Genomic DNA, 16,371 nt, shown 5'->3' with positions numbered 1-16,371 from the left:
AGGCCTCATCCATTGTGCACAACATCTGGCCCTGAATGTCCTCTGGGCCACCTGTGGTAACCCCATGCCCCAGCTCATGATTATCTGGGGATAGAGGGGAGGGGTTTGGTTCAAAATATCAGAGAAAATATGAAGGCTGTACTAAAACCCATTGAAGTGGTATTTTTACATTGCATGCTCTGGAATGCAGCATGAAAGCACAATGCTGTTGGGACAGCTCAGCATGGAAAAGTCAAGTACTGTGTCACTTTGTTCTCAGTGCTCACTGGAATGGATCCTGAGGCACTCAAGCCCTCAACCATGCCCCAGCACCATCTCAGAGAAGGCAAACTGGCAGAGGTCACAGCTGTACCAGGGACACCCAGCAGCACAGGGGCCTGACAGTCCAGGGGCTGTGCTTGCTTCCTTGCCCTCTTCCATCCCAGTGCCACAGTGACCTAAGGGGTTTGCTCCCCATCATCCTTCTGGAAATGTGCAGTGGAACAGCTCCCCTGCCTCCCAGTATACGGGGGGCCTCTCTCCTCCCCAGGTGAGCTCTAAGACCAACCCAAGTCCACCCCAGAGCCCCAGGGGCCAAAGCAAGCTGGATGAGAGCTCTCCCAACTGCCTGGCAGCACTTTGTACAGCTGCAGAGCAGCCTGGAACAGAGACAAACTCCAGGGCAGCCTGGGAACAGAAACAAACTCTGTGAGTAATCATCTCTCGGCTGGTTCCCTCCAGGTGCAGTGGCTTTGCCACGGCTCTGCCAGACTCCTTGTTGCTTCCACAGCACGATGATGATGGCTGATGGAGAGGGTGGAGTCAATCCTCTTCATCCACAGATGTCCACAGACTGCACAGGAGCTCAGCAGTGACTCTGAGCTAAGAAGCACCTGAATGTGCTCTGCAGAAGCAGGCAGCAAGGCTGGCTGGCTGCAGCCATGTACAAGTGCTTTGCAGAATATGTTCTCTAATGCGAGCCTGTGTTCCATGAAGGGCAAACACATATTCAGGGAAATGCCAAGAAAGACTCCAGATGTTTTACTTACCTTTTAAAAATGACACAAATCCAGTCAAAGTGAATGGTGAAACAACAGAAACCTCATATTTTGGATATGGATTTACTCCAAAATACAGTTTTGTTTTCCAGAATTATTACAAAAGGTCCATCTCAAGGACAACACAATTAAATTGGCAACTAACACAAAAATCATGGTTAGGCACCAGTGAGAATGTAAAGAGCAGCAGGTTTATCTTTCATAGGGACATGCAATAAATAAAGTAAAATGCAGCAGAAATAAGAGCTCTGAAGAGGTTCCTGGATAATAAAGTTAAATTCTGCACATGTAAGTCCTCAGACAGAATCAAAAATAGTATATACAGGACTTGAAAAGCAAAAGCTACAGAAATTTACAGTATATAAAGAAATAGAACAGAAAGTACGGAAGCCAAAATCAATTTAGAGAAAAACAAGAAAAAACACCCCTCAAAACCTGACCACCAAACAATTCTGGTAATTCATTCAACTTCTATCTACACTTGAGAGACTTTCTTATTTTAGTTAAATCCAAAAGTGAAAATTATTAATAAAGTGCAACATCAATATTAAAATGAAATGATTTTCACATTTTAAATTTTTATGAAATTGCATATTGCTTTTAAGTCCCTTTAACCATTTAATGACAAACGTCTGTGCTCCATAAACTGAGGGCAGCCAGCCATCATTCCACAGATACATCATATAAAAATAAATTTTAAAACTTGCTGTACTGTATTTTTAACACACATATATATACAAATATAGTCTGTAAACACACAGGAAGATTACAATTAGTGAATCACATGAAAAATAATGTATCTCTACTTGCCCACTTACTTGTAAACAGTGCTCAGCTCCCAAGTCCATTCCCAGCTCTTTAAAAAGAAACCTGCACACTTCTGGTTTTCCAGCCCTGTCTTCACGTGATTTCTCTGAGTCAGCCCTGCCCCCAAACCTGATTCTACCATGGCACAAACATCTCCTCCAGGCTGAAGAATGACAGCCCAGCAAAGGCTGTTGGTGTTCACCAGCTCCAAGCACAGAGATTCCTACTTCTCCTCCTCTGATACAGTCAGGATGGACACCTGTAGTTTATTTTACTATGGCCCTTACCTTCAGAGGCCTCTAACAGCCACAGGAAGGATTTGGGAGCTCTATCCACATCAGTTTCCAGTGACTGGCACTATCAGCACAGAGAAGCTGTCTTTGGCTTTGAGAACAGCATGACTGGAAGACTCCATATTTGGAAGGAAAAGGCCACAATCTTCCCAAAGCCCTGTACACAGAGTCTTTGGGTGCTTTCCTGCTCAGAGATTAAAACTTTTGGAAAGCCTAATGCTAACTCTCCCAGCTCTTTGCTGAGCTTTACTTCCCCAATTCTTCATGAACTACATGCATGTGACACAAACATGGTAGATCCAAAAAGCACTGAAAAGCTCCCACTTCACATCAGTAATCAAGAGGAGTCAAGTTTGAGGTTGGTGAAGCTTGGAAAGTCTCTAAAATAGTAATTTCTGGAAAGCTGGGAGAAAAAAATCCTGTAAACTTGCCTTTTATGTTTTTCTCAGCTTCAATTTAGATCTCTGTGGGAGAACTGTTTGAGTTTGTCTAAATCACTGCGGACAGAACTGATTTAGACTAAAATTATCCTACACAACAGCTAAATCTCAGCCTGTCTCAAAGCACCTGGTGAAACATGAAGACACGAGCATTTTGCACTTCAGCTGATACACAAGACCCTGAAGCTATCTGGAGACAGAAGCCCTTTCTTACTCAAGGCGCACACATTTCAGAACAAACACAAGTCACCTGTCACGTGTGGCTCCAAAACTCTGCATGTCCACAAGGCACCCAAGTGTGCTGTCCAAGAGGACCAGCTCCTCAAGGTTACCTCCTTCTGCCGGCCACAGCTAGCTGGGACCACCTCCAGGCCCCTTAAGTCCCCACAAGTGTCACCTCTAACTCTTCCAATGCCAGCAGTGGCTGTGAGGGCTGCAGATCTCCCTGTGCCTGAGAGCAAGGGTGCTCAAGAGCCATCTAAGCTTCCTGTGGCAGAGCAGCAGAGAGGACACAGACACACAAATCTCTACAAATCTCCTCCTTTCACTAGGGAAAAAACCAAGGAGTTATACAAGTAAGGGCTTGATCAACTCTGACATTCCCTGTGACCAAACATTCATTGGATATGGAAAGAACCCTCATGGCCAGGAAAGAATGAAGTACCAGATCTCCAGGTGACTGCAAGAATTGACCACCAGGTCCCAGGGAGCAGCTTCAGCTCTCCAAAGCCACAACTACAACTCTTTGAAAGCATCAGATGTTTTGAACAGGTGTTTTTGAAATGTTGCATCATCTTCCTCTCATTCCTGCTGAATGGAAAGGTCCAACAGCACCAGAGGCAGGTGAAGCAGCCTGTGACAAACCCCATCTGAGAGAGGCTGAACAACCCTGGCCCATCACAAGGAACTAAGGCACTTCAGATTAAACCATCCTCAAGTTCTCTCAAGTTAAAAACCTGCCAAGATTCAGAGCTTGCAAGACACTGATTGTAAACCTACCCACCCATCTAAACTTAGCCTGCTTACACAGGGTGCTCTGATCTATGCCCACTTTCACAGGTTGCAGTCTCCACAGCCACAGGAAGAACAATAAAAGGTAAAAAATTTGTTGTTTCATGTATGAAAATATGCTCTGATTACCTTCTTTCACTTGATCCATGTCACAAAGCAGCAAAGGGGAATTTCAGGTCACATTAACAGGAAATATTTACAGAATAGATTTTTTCCTTCTTAGGAAAATTAGGGCTCACATTACAAGATTAATAAACTTCTATCAATCCCAAAAGAAAATTCAAAATTCCTTTTCTCTTACAAAATGGATTTCATATGACCAAATTTAGAAAACAGCCATGATTAAAAGCAGAATGCAATTTATTGTTCTTAACATTTCGTCCATATGCCTGGGAGTTTGAGGCTGAACTGGTATTACTGAACAGAGTGTGCTAACACTGCTTCAGTATATCCAGCTCAGGTGCAACAGGTCATTTTTAAGATTTAATTCACTGACAGAGATTACAATTACTTAGCTCCTTGATATTTAACCTAAAGTATCCTTGGCACTAAGCTTCATTGTATCAACCTTTATTGTTGGGTTGGTCAGGTTTTTTTGGTGATTTCAGGGGAAGTGACAACATCTCTGTTTCCTTTTTCTCATGGTTTTGGCTGCCTCCTCCATCTCACTCTGAAGTTCATCCAAAGCTATGCTGCCAATTCTGACGCTTTCTGCCACAAACATTACAGTGACACCAACTTCTGTCCACCACTGGCACCAGAGGGCATTTCTGCTGAATTACACAGTGGCTCCCCAAAGCACAGACTATCACACATTACATAACTTTTCAGTGAATGTATTTCAGTAGCTCTCTGGCTGTTTTTTGTCCATATGGCTCCATGAGCACACTGTGAGTCAACTACCAATTATGCCAGGCATCCTTCCCAGCACCCAGACCACCCAGAAAAAAGAACATAACACTACAAGGGCAGGATGCAGGACTTCTACCTCTAGTGCTTCTAGATCAGTTCTCTATGCTGCCTGAAATTCACAAAGTGCACTGGATTTGCTGAACTACAACTTCAGGTAAAAAGTTATGGGAACAGTGACTGGGGAAAAACCAGTATTTAAGAACAGTCCAAGATCCAAAAAAGCTTGGGAAGCACCAGTGTAATTAGGCATAATTACAATAAGGCATGTGTGCAGGCTTGTCTAGTCAACAGTTATTTCTATCAGCAGCATGAAAATCATCTGTCCACCAGATCAGAGCAGCACTGCTTCCAAGCCTGCAGAAGATCCATGTGAAGAAGTGGCTATTTGTATGAAGTGAGCATATTGTGGAGTAATTATTGGCATTGGGAAAATCTTGTAATTAGAAATGAGTGGGCATTCTTTGTTTGTAAACAAATTGCATTTTGGTTCATCAGAGATGCTCCTTTAAGAACAAACTGCAGCAGATGCTGCCTGTGTTCCCAGTGATTGAAAGGCCCCACCTGAGTAAGCTATGAAAGGGTCACAATTGCATTTAACCCAGTGCTTTACTGGACAGGAATGCTGTTGGCAGGGGCTGCAGAGCAGAGCAGGGCCTGGGGGCTGCTCATCAATTACACAACCTCCTCCTGGAGGTCCCCTCACAGGCACTGGGTTCAGGAGGGGCTGCAGCTGTTGCCACCGTGCACAGGGCTGGCCACGCTCCCCACAGCACCACCAACATGAATCCTCCAACATTAAAAACTGTGCATTTGCATTATGAGACCTCCCAATAGGATTTTCCATCAAAAAACAGTGAAGGAAATAGCCCACAGTGATGACAGAAATCCTTCTACAAGTATCCAGGTAGTGGCAAATCCCATTTTCCTGCTATGTGCACACACAAGCATGGAGACTAAACAAACACCAGAAAGTAAACCAGAATTCCCTGCTTGCACCTCACATGAAAGGTTTCCTATGTGGGGCATTATTAACAGTGGAAGGTTCAGGACAGAAGATCAGGGGCAGAGTCACAATATTATTTGTTTTAAAAATGTCTGGGTTGACAAGATGGCAGGTTTTTAAACTGATGTTTATCTCTGTGAAGGTCAACATCCTTTTTGGATCTTGTTCCATTTTTTTGTTTGTTAGCCATTAGGGGCTTTTTTTATGGTTTTTTTTTCTGTTTTTAAATCAAGGGTTATTTTTTAAAAAATACAGCAATAAAAGAAAAACAAAAATAAAAGGAGGAAACAGGAAAAGTCAATTGAGCATGGTATAAATTCCACTACAAACATGGTACAAACACCACCACCTACTGTCCAAAGCAGGATGCTAAACCACTGGCACAGATCTGGACAAAAATTCAGGAAAGAGACAGCAGCCTCAACTGCAACAGAAGGCAAAAACATTTGGTGTAGAGCATCACAGCAGCCAAAGGTAGGGTTAACTTGCTTTTCCCAGGCTATAGTTTTACTTTAATGGCAGCCACCATACTCTGAAGTTCAGCACCAAAGCTGCTTTGTGTCACTATTTACACTGTCAGCTCATTTAAAAAGTCAAAAATAAATGAGCACATCCACTTGCTGCATCTTGCTGGATAACCAATTTGAATGGATTAAAAATTAAATTACGATTTTGTCTCAAATACCTTAAAAAAGTGCAACTATTAAGCACAGCCTCACCTTTGCTTAGGGTCTTTCTTCAGCAAGCCTGACAAGAGGGATTTTGCTTCAGGTGACAATGTGCGTGGAAATCTGATCTCCTCCATCAGGATGAGTTCAAAGAGCTTTTCATGGTCCTGATTGTAGAAAGGGAGCCGTCCACACATCATTTCATACATCACAACTCCTAATCCCCACCAGTCCACTGCACGGCCGTAGTCATTATCCTCCAGAACCTGCAGATTGCAAGGAAAAGGCTTTAGAAGATACTCCCACACCAGGCATGAACACAGTACTCAAGAAGCAAAATTTACCCCAGCAAGTCCATCTTTGATAACGCAGCCATTTCTACCAGCAGAGTATTTGCAGAAGAACTGGCATCCATGTTCACCACCCTAGTGAGCAGGGGGGGAAAAGGAGGCAGCAGGAGTGTCACAGCAGCTTCCTTGTCTTCCTTCTCCCATCCTCCCTCACATTACACTCATGATAAGCACAACCTTTGAAAGTCCAAAGGCCAAGAACTGTTCTCACATTACAGAGCTAGCTGTTAAACTCTCACTTATTCATCACAAACTGTTCCAAATGGGATCCAAGTTTTTAGAAAAACCCCAACCCACCAAGGAGCCAGTACATGGAGAAAAAGCCATGAACCTGTTCTTTCACAAGCAAAAAGCCAAACATATCCATCATCTTCTTAGCAACCTGCACCCCAAAGTTGTGGCTTTGCACATCCTAAAAGACCACCCACAAATACTCAATGACTAATCTATATTAAACACTAAAATCCAGAACAACACTTTTAACATTTGACCAGCTCTCAGGCTGTAAAATGGCAGCCAAATTGCCTGGAAACGTTTCCCCTCCAACCCTTTGCCCCGCTCCAAAGGCTCTTCTGCCTCTGCCCAGAGGGCTGCAAACACAGGAACAGTCAGTGGGGTGGATTTCTGCCAGGTCTTGCAGCAAAAGGAGCCCAGCACAGTTCATTCTTCCCTTCCCCTGAGTACTTCCACCTAGCAAAGCAGGAGCTGGTGCAGGGACTCAGGACCCCAGCAGTGCTCTCCACCTCTCCTGCTTGCTCCAGAGAAGCCCTGCCACAGTGCATTTCTGATCTGCTGCACAGAGGGTTGCTGAAGGGAGTGGGGAGTGTTCTGTGGCCTGTGCAGTGGATGTTAGCAGGACTTCTCCAGACTTTGTGTCTCCTATGCAGTTGTCCGTAGCTGACACCAACATCTCATGTTCCAAACCCTGTCCTCAGGTTTTAGTTATCATCTTTGCTCTTTGCAGGGACCTGCACTGAGCTGCTTACTCTTGCCAAGAGCATGAACCACAACTGCACTACCATCCTGTTTTCTCACTGGACAGTGTCTGTGTGAGCTTTAAATTCCTGAGATTCAGAATACTTAACATTCAAAATTAAAAAGGTAAAAAAGCCCAAGTCAGTGCAAGTTTAACAAAAGCAAGATCTTTACGTCTTATAAATCTTGATTTAAAGGTTTTGCACATAAAAAAGCACCATCGAGGCACTTCACATAACAACTGTTTGCACTCTGCCTCTCTTTATTCACTAATTATTCCCCTTAATTATCTGAACGAGGGAGAGGGCCTGCAGTAAAAATCAAAAGGCTGCCAGGTATTGGATTACCCCACGTCGGTCTATTTCCAGCATCCCCGGCCGGATGATTCACACCAAACGACAGCTGGCTCTGCAGCTGCCCCCTCCAAGGAGCGGCCGGCACAGCTGTCGCCGGCTGGGATTCCCGGCTCCGGCACGGCAGCCCTGGGCTCATGGATTGTGTGACAACGGAGTTCTGGATTCCGGGAGCCGGCCCCGTCCTTCCCGAGGAACGGCAGCCCTGGGCTCATGGACACTGTGTGACAATGCAATTCTGGATTCCAGGAGCCGGCCCCGGCACAGCAGCCCTGGGCTCACGGATTGTGTGACATTGCAATTCTGGGACTCCAGGAGCCGGCCCTGGCACGGCAGCCCTGGGCTCATGCACACTGTGTGACAATGCAATTCTGGATTCCAGGAGCCGGCCCGTCCTTTCCAAGGCACGGCAGCCCTGGGCTCATGGATTGTGTGACAAAGCAATTCTGGATTCCAGGAGCTGGCCCGTCCTTCCCGAGGAACGGCAGCCCTGGGCTCATGCACACTGTTGTGTGACAATGCAATTCTGGATTCCAGGAGCCAGCCCCATCCTTCCCGAGGAACGGCTCCCCTCGGCTCATGGATTGTGTGGTAATGCAATTCTGGACTCCAGGAGCCGGCCCGTCCTTCCCCGAGGCACGGCAGCCCCGGGCTCCCCCGGGCTCACGGAGTTTGTGTGACAATGCAGTTCCCGCTCTGAGTCACCCCGCTCAACCAGCGCTTCCTGTTCACACTCCCCTACGCTCGGCTCGCCTAAAATAAAACACTCACACGGCCTCCGATTTGTATTTTTGTTTTTTAAACTGCTGCAAGAGATGCAATAGGAAAGACTGAAAGAAAAAGAAAACCACAGAGGTCTTTGCTGTGCACGTAGTTAATATTACAGGTGCTTCTGAAATGCAGTAAACACTTCACGTGTTACTTTAAAAAGTGTATTAGTGCTCTGTATTATAAACTAGATTACTAATTATCATGATTTCCTTCACCTCCATTAATTTTAAACAGAATATAAAATGCTTATTTCTTCAAAGTTCTTTAGCACAATGAGCATATCATCATATTGGTGATTGGGTAGAAGAGAGCAATGGTTCGAGTATCAAAACTGCACCGTAACAAAAAAAATATTGCACTCATCCATGATTTACTGCCAGACACTGGATAGCTGGGGAGCAGTAAAGTAACAAGGTCATTTCCCTAAATTAAGGGATCATAATTTCTTAACGAGCAGCTCTAGACTGTTGTGAGACGGAATTCAAAAGAGAAGGCAGAACAGCTGTACACATCACAGCCATTGATGCATCTGACACATCAAAGTTGACATGGTTCAGTCACTGTCATCCATGCATGAGATTCCAGTATGAACCTAAAAACAACGATGCAACAACTGTACAGACACACTGCTGTGCTGGACTCGAGTTACAAATGCAGACAGGAGCACTGACACCCCTGCTTTGAAGGATGTATGATCTCAAATGCACAGAAGATCATTTGCACACAATTTCCAGATTTTTGCATGCTATGCCAGATGACAAAAGCCTCCCCAGAATTTAACACTCCAACTCACAGATGGGACTTGCAAGTAAGGGACAGAACTGAGTTAATCAAAAGGATTTGTCCTTCAGGGTTTTTGGATGAGCCAACTCATCATAAATATTAAAAAAGAAAAAATAATAGCAAGTAACAGAACAGAAAGAACAGCCCAACTGCCTGCACAGGGAGTCCCCACGTTCCAAGTTAGGAAAAACCAAAACAATAAATATTTTTAGCATCCTCATAAAATCCTTGATGAGAAACTGAAGTTCAGCAATTGATTTTAAGAGGGAAGCTTAAATAAAAGGCATGTTTATGAATAATAAACACTCTGTCATGCTGCTAATTACTCTCTGCATCAGTAAATCTCAAATTGTGGTGCATGGACCCCAATTTAGATTCACTGAAGACTTCTGGTGATCCATGGAAAAGCTGGCAGTCACCATGAGACTGGCTCCACCTCTTTGCTGCAAGCTACTTCGACAGGTGCCCATGTTCTTCATTATTACAAAGGACTGGAAGCCCTTGAAAGCAGCTGGGAGTTTAAAAAAAACCAAAACAACAAAAACCAAACAAAACCCAAGAGCATGCTGCCACCACTATGAAAGCAGGGAGCACAAAAGCACTGATCAGCAAAGACATCAGCTCACAGCAGAAATATTCCTCCTCCACACTGGTTTCCCATCTTTGTTACTTCTGCACAGTTCAATTCAAGGCAGGTTTGCGATGCTCAAGTCTCCCAACTCAGAGGAAAGCTGTGGCAACAATCCATAACCTGCTGGCAGCCCAAGGCTCACTTCTCTGTGTGCTCTGAGCAGGATGGAAATGCAAATGCCACGGGAAGCAAAGCCCCACTCACTGCAGGGAAGCAGCCCTTGTACAAGGCACCCCACCTTGGCTCGGGCTTCATGCCCTAGGAGTCCAGGAGTTTGCTCCCACACAGCTCAGAACATGCCCAGAGCAACGAGTGTGCACGCATCCCCTACAACCTGCCCTCACTTCTCATCCACCCCAACTCACCCCCAGCTCTAACACCACCTCTGTGCACAACTCAGAGGGCTTCAGGAACACACCTGCAAACATGCATTTGAACTTTGCACTCAAAAAGGAAAAAGTAAAATCTCCACAAAAAAAATTACCCAAAACTGTTTGGGAACTGAGATCCCCTGCCTGGATTTATTTCCTCTGCAACTGGAGTGCTCAAATCAACACTGAGAAATATCCTGTGCTTTTATAGTCATAAAACAGTCAGCACTTTTAAAGCATGCCATGCTAAATAATGCAGAAACAGCTTGGTCTGTCCTGTTTCTGAAAGCATGTCACCTTTGACTGCCCTCAAATAGTAAAAGAATCGGACAATACTTCTACTTCTCAAGTGAAATCCTACTGAAAACCTTTCAAATAGGAAAACACATAGCAAGCTGCAAAAAAGATAATCTATCATGAAATATTTGAAGTGATTAAAAGGGCTTTTTTAAAAATTATGTATTTGATACAAGAAACAAGCACTGTTCCAGTAAAACGTACATACTCTGTCAAGTGGAAGAAACTACCCTGCCAAAAAATTATCATGTATCATTATGCTAAAGATGTGTTCCAGATCATGATGAATAAAGGAGTCTCAGGATGTGTAATTATATAACAGCAGTTAGTGCATGAGCACATCATGGCACAGGAATTATTCTGTACTCCTACTGCTACCACGGAAGGCGTGAAAGAAGGCAATTTAACACAACAGCCAACATAAACATACCTCTGGTGCAAGATACTCTGGAGTGCCACAGAAAGTCTTCATTGTCGCTCCATCCTTGATGCCTTCTTTACATAGTCCAAAGTCTGTTATTTTTATGTGTCCATCTTTATCCAGCATAAGATTTTCCAACTGTGAAGAAGAGCCAAATTAGAAGACATGATTACCTGTAACATACACTAATCCTGAGCAGGACAATCAAAGACATGAATTTTGCAGATGAGTTTTGAACCTCATCCTCACTGGGTCATAGCCAGAGCATGTAAAATGTAAATATACATTGGTAACATTTTGCTCAGTTCTTTAGGGAACATGAAGTAACTAATTTGTAGTCTTGGGGTAACCAACCATATATACAGAAAGAATGCAGAACATGAACATTGTATTTATGCTTCTACAGTATCATCATCAGTAGAACACCAGTTCTTTAGAAAGTATATTAAGTATTCCCCCTCACACAACTTCATCTCTGCTTTTACTCTGATTTTGTTAAACAATCTGTACCAGTAAGTAATAGCATAAAATAAATAAAACAGAAATCATATGCAAGGTTAAGAAACCACTTCCAAAGAGATTCTTTAAATGAGAATCAGTACATACATTTACTCAGCACATGGCATTCATCCCACCTGAGCCTCTAATTTTTGAGAAAGTCACCCAGGTATTAGGACAGTTTCCTCAGTGTATCAAGAAAGTGCATTACAGGGGAATCACAGTGATATGGAGACAGAGATCCCAAAATTACTCTGACATTGTCTGAGAACATTACAGAGCATGCTTCCTTTATACTGCCCCTAAATGAACTATCAGGATCCCTTCATCCTGTCCTAAAAACTCTGCTTAGGAAGAAAGAAAATGCTATTGTTGCATTTTCCTCAAGAATTTCTCAAGTCTGTTTGCCCTGAGATACCTTGGTGGTTGGGGTTTCTTTTCCCCTTCTGTGCTCCCCAAACAAATGAGAAACTTGAAGCATAGGCAGTTTTCTAACTGCAAGCAGCTACTATGAAGATGATGTGAGCACACTGCAAGGAAGCACAACATCCATGCAGTGTGAACTTCCATCTCTCTGCTAAGACCAGGATTATGTTCCACCGTGCAGAAGCACCAGCAAAGTTTCTCTCAGAACATAAGCAGGCAAGTGAAAATGAAACCCCTGTAGGCCAGTAACCCTTCATGTTCTCTGAAATGCTGCCAGAGTCACAATAAATGCCTTATGCAGCTTCTTGGACTATCAAAGGCTTTAGACATCCTGTAAAGTCCAGCCCAACAGCTGCAACAACAGTTTGGATAAAGTTCAGTCAGGAAAGGATTTCTTAATAGTTCAGGATCATTTGCTTTTTTTGACAACAAACAAAAAGCCAAACCCCAAAAGCCTGAAAATGATTTTTCTACGTACCTTCAAATCTCTATAAACCACATTCTTCTCTGAATGCAGGTAATCCAGCGCTGAAACAATCTCAGCCCCATAAAACCGAGCACGGTCTTCAGAGAAGACACGCTCTCTTGACAGATGGAAAAACAACTACAAGAACAGTAATTTGTTGACTTTAAATGTGTCTGAATTATGCCTTGCAGTTCACAAGCCATCCTGCTTGGAAGATGCTATTAACTAAGAGAAAACCCCTTCCCACCCTCACCCAGCTAAGTTCCCAAATGTGTTAAAAAGCATCATAAATTAAATTATTAGATAATTATGTCTCATATTCACAGACACACACTGATAACCAGTACATGTACTACAGTCTTACAGGGTCAGAAAATTATAAAACTATTTTTGACTGAACTACAAATACATGTTAAAACTAAAGCCCAATGCATGATTTAAGAGAAATGTTAATATTCCAACTTTTCCTTCCTGACTCTAATAGCAGTCAGCAGTTGCTAGTTCTCCCTCCAAGTGTACTCACAATATTAAGTGTTAAAACTTGTCTGACAGCTAGAGCAACTAGAAAGCAACCTTGCCTTCTTGAAATTCTGAATGTCAGATTACAATATACAGCTGTCATGTAAAATATGAACCTATGCCCAAAACCTCTATGTTCTAAAAACGGAGTTGAAAAAATTAAGTCTTATTTCTTCATATTAGTTAAACCTGTGAACAGCTCTGTTTAATTGGGACAACTTGGATTAATTAGAATTGCAAAAATGGACCTTAGCTAAATAATGTCAAGCAAAATTAGCAGTAGAACAAGAAAATCCTAAAGTATTAAACATTATTGTATTTCCCTTACCTCCCCTCCATTAGCATACTCCATAACAAAACACAAGCGATCATGTGTCTGAAAGGAATACTTTAAAGCCTGAAACAGATTTAAACCAAAACTTAGAAGACAGATCATAGTGACAATTAGAAAAGCATTTTTAATAGATTCTCAGAAGCAGACGTGAAATTTTCTATTTTAGTGAATGTTTTGTCCCTAAATCTTATATAATACTTTTATTTTCCTGTTGCAGCTGAGGAAACTGCCAACTTATTTCACTAAAAAAATTCAATAAAACATTAAACAAATTCCTTGTAGAAGTTATCATCACCTAAAATGCTGCAAAGCAAAGTTCTGGCCCATTAACAGGGACTCAGAGTGCATCAACAGTGACTGAAGTTTCCTCCTCTGGCCACAGGTTCAACTGACAGAACAGAGGCCACAACCAAACCCTGGAGCACGAGGTTTCACCACACTGGCTACAAGACCTCTTATATGAAGCACACATATTTTCACACACCAGCCCCCTGGCCTCTGCCCTGCTGCTGCTGACAGCCTGCCAGGGGATTGGCCAACACTGGCAATACCAATTTGTGGGCAATGCACAGAAACAGACAGAGGGAGGCTGTGATGGAGAGTCACAAGGTGCCCGTGTATAGTCCTGTCACAGGGATTCCTGGAGTAACATCAACTTGTTTGCCATAGTATTAAGGTTTTTCATCACAGAATGTGCTGAGCTGGAAGGGGCCCAAAAGGATCATCAAGCCCAACTCTCGGCCCTGCACAGGACCACACGAAGAATCCCACAAGGGACCTCAGAGTGTTGTCCAAATTTTTCTTGGACTTGTCAAGCTGGTGCTGTGACCACTTCCCTGGGGAGCCTATCCCAGGGTCCAGCTACTCTCTGGGTAAGAACCTTTTCCTAGCACCCAAGCTAGACCCAGTCTTGTAGCTAATCTCTCAAGCCCTTGTTCTGGATACTTTGGTTTATAAAAGCATTGAAAAGAAAATACTGAATATGATATTGTGGTCTTCATTACAAAGGGTGGCACTTCTAAACCAGTCATATTTTTTCTGGAAAAATGAAGAACCAGGTTTTGGACATGTCAACACTATTGAGTTTACTCAATACAAGCAATATTTACTTCCAGAGGTCATGCTTAAAAGGTCTGAGTTCCAGCTAAGCCCTTGTACCTGGCCAAATGAAACAACCAGGATCCTACACAGTCTCTTAGAGGCTTTACGCAGTTGTAAAAAATTCAGGACAACTTGTAGTAGATATTACAAACAAAATCTTGAGATGGAACTTAGATATCTGAACTCAGCCCAGAGACACTGCTGGCAATGGAGGTCTAAAATGAGAGTATGGATTGACTTTACAATTTCAAAAAGAAAGCAGCAGATAAAGCACAGTCCTGCTCTTCTTGTTCCCATTCCACATGCTCCTACCACTATCCTTTGGCAGGCATTACCAGTGCTCTGATGCCACTGGTGAGCTGTATCTGGGAGCTTAAAAAAAACCAACAAAGACAAAATCAAAGTTTTTTTTCTGCCCAGTATATCTTCCTGAATTTGTTTGTTACAAAAGCAGAGTCACCCTGACCTCTGCCACAAAGGGGAGACCAAACATTTGAAGGGCAAGGAAAGCAGATACTCCTCTTGAGACAGCAATTAAATGGGTGAGCCCTAATGTCAAACCACAGCCTGAAACACTGTCTTCAAGAGGTGCTGAGGACCTGCCCTGCAAGAATCAGAAAACTTGAAAAAGTATTTTCATTTATGCACCCCTAAAATGGAAGGCTACAAAAGTACTCAGCCACTCTGTAAACACAGACCTCAGATGCATTAAGTAAGAAACAAAAAATAAGGAAAGCCTTGGTGGTGGGGATATCAAGTTACACTGTGCAGAGGCAGAAATGCTTACTGTTAGGAAGGGGTGCCGGGAGTTCTGTAAAACCCGGTTTTCTGTCAGCGTGTGCGCTACTTCATCCTGAAACGCAAGCAGAAAGAAATCAGCAAAGTGATTCCCCAGATCAGGGGTCCATTTCAAACACTAACAGAGCAATTATTTACAACTACTGAGAATCCTTCCCATGACTTTGACACAGGCTGTATCAAGGGTAAACCACATCCCAAAGTTTCCCATTTACTCACCTTTGCTACAATAACTTCCTTCTTCAGAATTTTCATAGCGTAATACCGTCCAGTTGCTTTTTCTTTAACTAAAATGACCTTTCCAAAAGTGCCTTTTCCCAGTAGCTTAAGGTATTCAAACTCATTCATGGTCTGTTAACGATACAGATAAAGAAGAAATGAATTACATGATCTAACAAGAAGTGTATTATTCTCAGACCAGAATTTCTCATTCACGTGAGAATGCATCGCATATGTCGCACATGTGGGATTTTTCATCCTTTTGTTTAGTAGAATTCAGGAGCAGAAATGATTCTTCCACAAAAATGAATGCCAGTGCACTCCCAAAGATAATCAATCAAACTATCTACAGAAAACCATAAGCTTTCAATTAACTGAACGCTCTGTTGCATGACTCAACACTGAACTGTACAAGTAACACTGAACATATTAATCCATAGCCATTCTGACCTCCTAGCCAGTGCAGACATTCATTAAAAGGCACATGCTGCTCTAATTCCAGGGATTAAACCCACACCTTTTCTCTGATGTTCCCCACCTCTCTACGAGATCAGTTTTCTTGTGCTTCATTGAGCAGTACCAAAAACCAGAGACAAAATTACACCCTGTAAGGTCTCTATCTACTTGCTCAATGGGACTTTTGAAAGGGCTTCCCAGTGGTTCATGCACTCTGAGTTGAACATATGGGGGAAATCCCAACCAGATATTCTCATGAGGTCAAAAACAGCACAAAACACTTACTGGCAAACTTTAGAAAATCAGGCAACTTTGGCTAGAGGTTTACTGCAATATCCAATCAACATAAAACACTTCTCACAGCATTAACCTGGACCATTCACCTTAGCAAACTTTAAATCCATTCAATGGTAAGTTACTCAAAATAGTCC

General features: G+C 43.0%; 1 protein-coding gene across 3 annotated transcripts in view; it reads right to left on the bottom strand.

Moving 5' to 3' along the window:
* Positions 1–16,371, bottom strand: part of AKT1 (AKT serine/threonine kinase 1) — a 78,904-nt gene that overhangs the window by 8,048 nt on the left and 54,485 nt on the right. For all 3 annotated transcript variants that reach the window (XM_064713524.1, XM_064713522.1, XM_064713525.1), the window contains exons 6-11: positions 15,485–15,616; positions 15,255–15,320; positions 13,361–13,429; positions 12,526–12,651; positions 11,133–11,261; positions 6,223–6,437 (exon numbers count right to left, since the gene is read on the bottom strand). In XM_064713524.1, coding sequence (XP_064569594.1) covers positions 6,223–6,437; positions 11,133–11,261; positions 12,526–12,651; positions 13,361–13,429; positions 15,255–15,320; positions 15,485–15,616 — 737 coding nt within the window. The remainder of the gene's footprint in view (positions 1–6,222; positions 6,438–11,132; positions 11,262–12,525; positions 12,652–13,360; positions 13,430–15,254; positions 15,321–15,484; positions 15,617–16,371) is intronic.

This window comes from Zonotrichia leucophrys, chromosome 5 (genome assembly GCF_028769735.1).
Source record: "Zonotrichia leucophrys gambelii isolate GWCS_2022_RI chromosome 5, RI_Zleu_2.0, whole genome shotgun sequence".
NCBI lineage: Eukaryota > Metazoa > Chordata > Aves > Passeriformes > Passerellidae > Zonotrichia > Zonotrichia leucophrys.
This window is presented reverse-complemented; position numbering and strand designations above follow the sequence as displayed.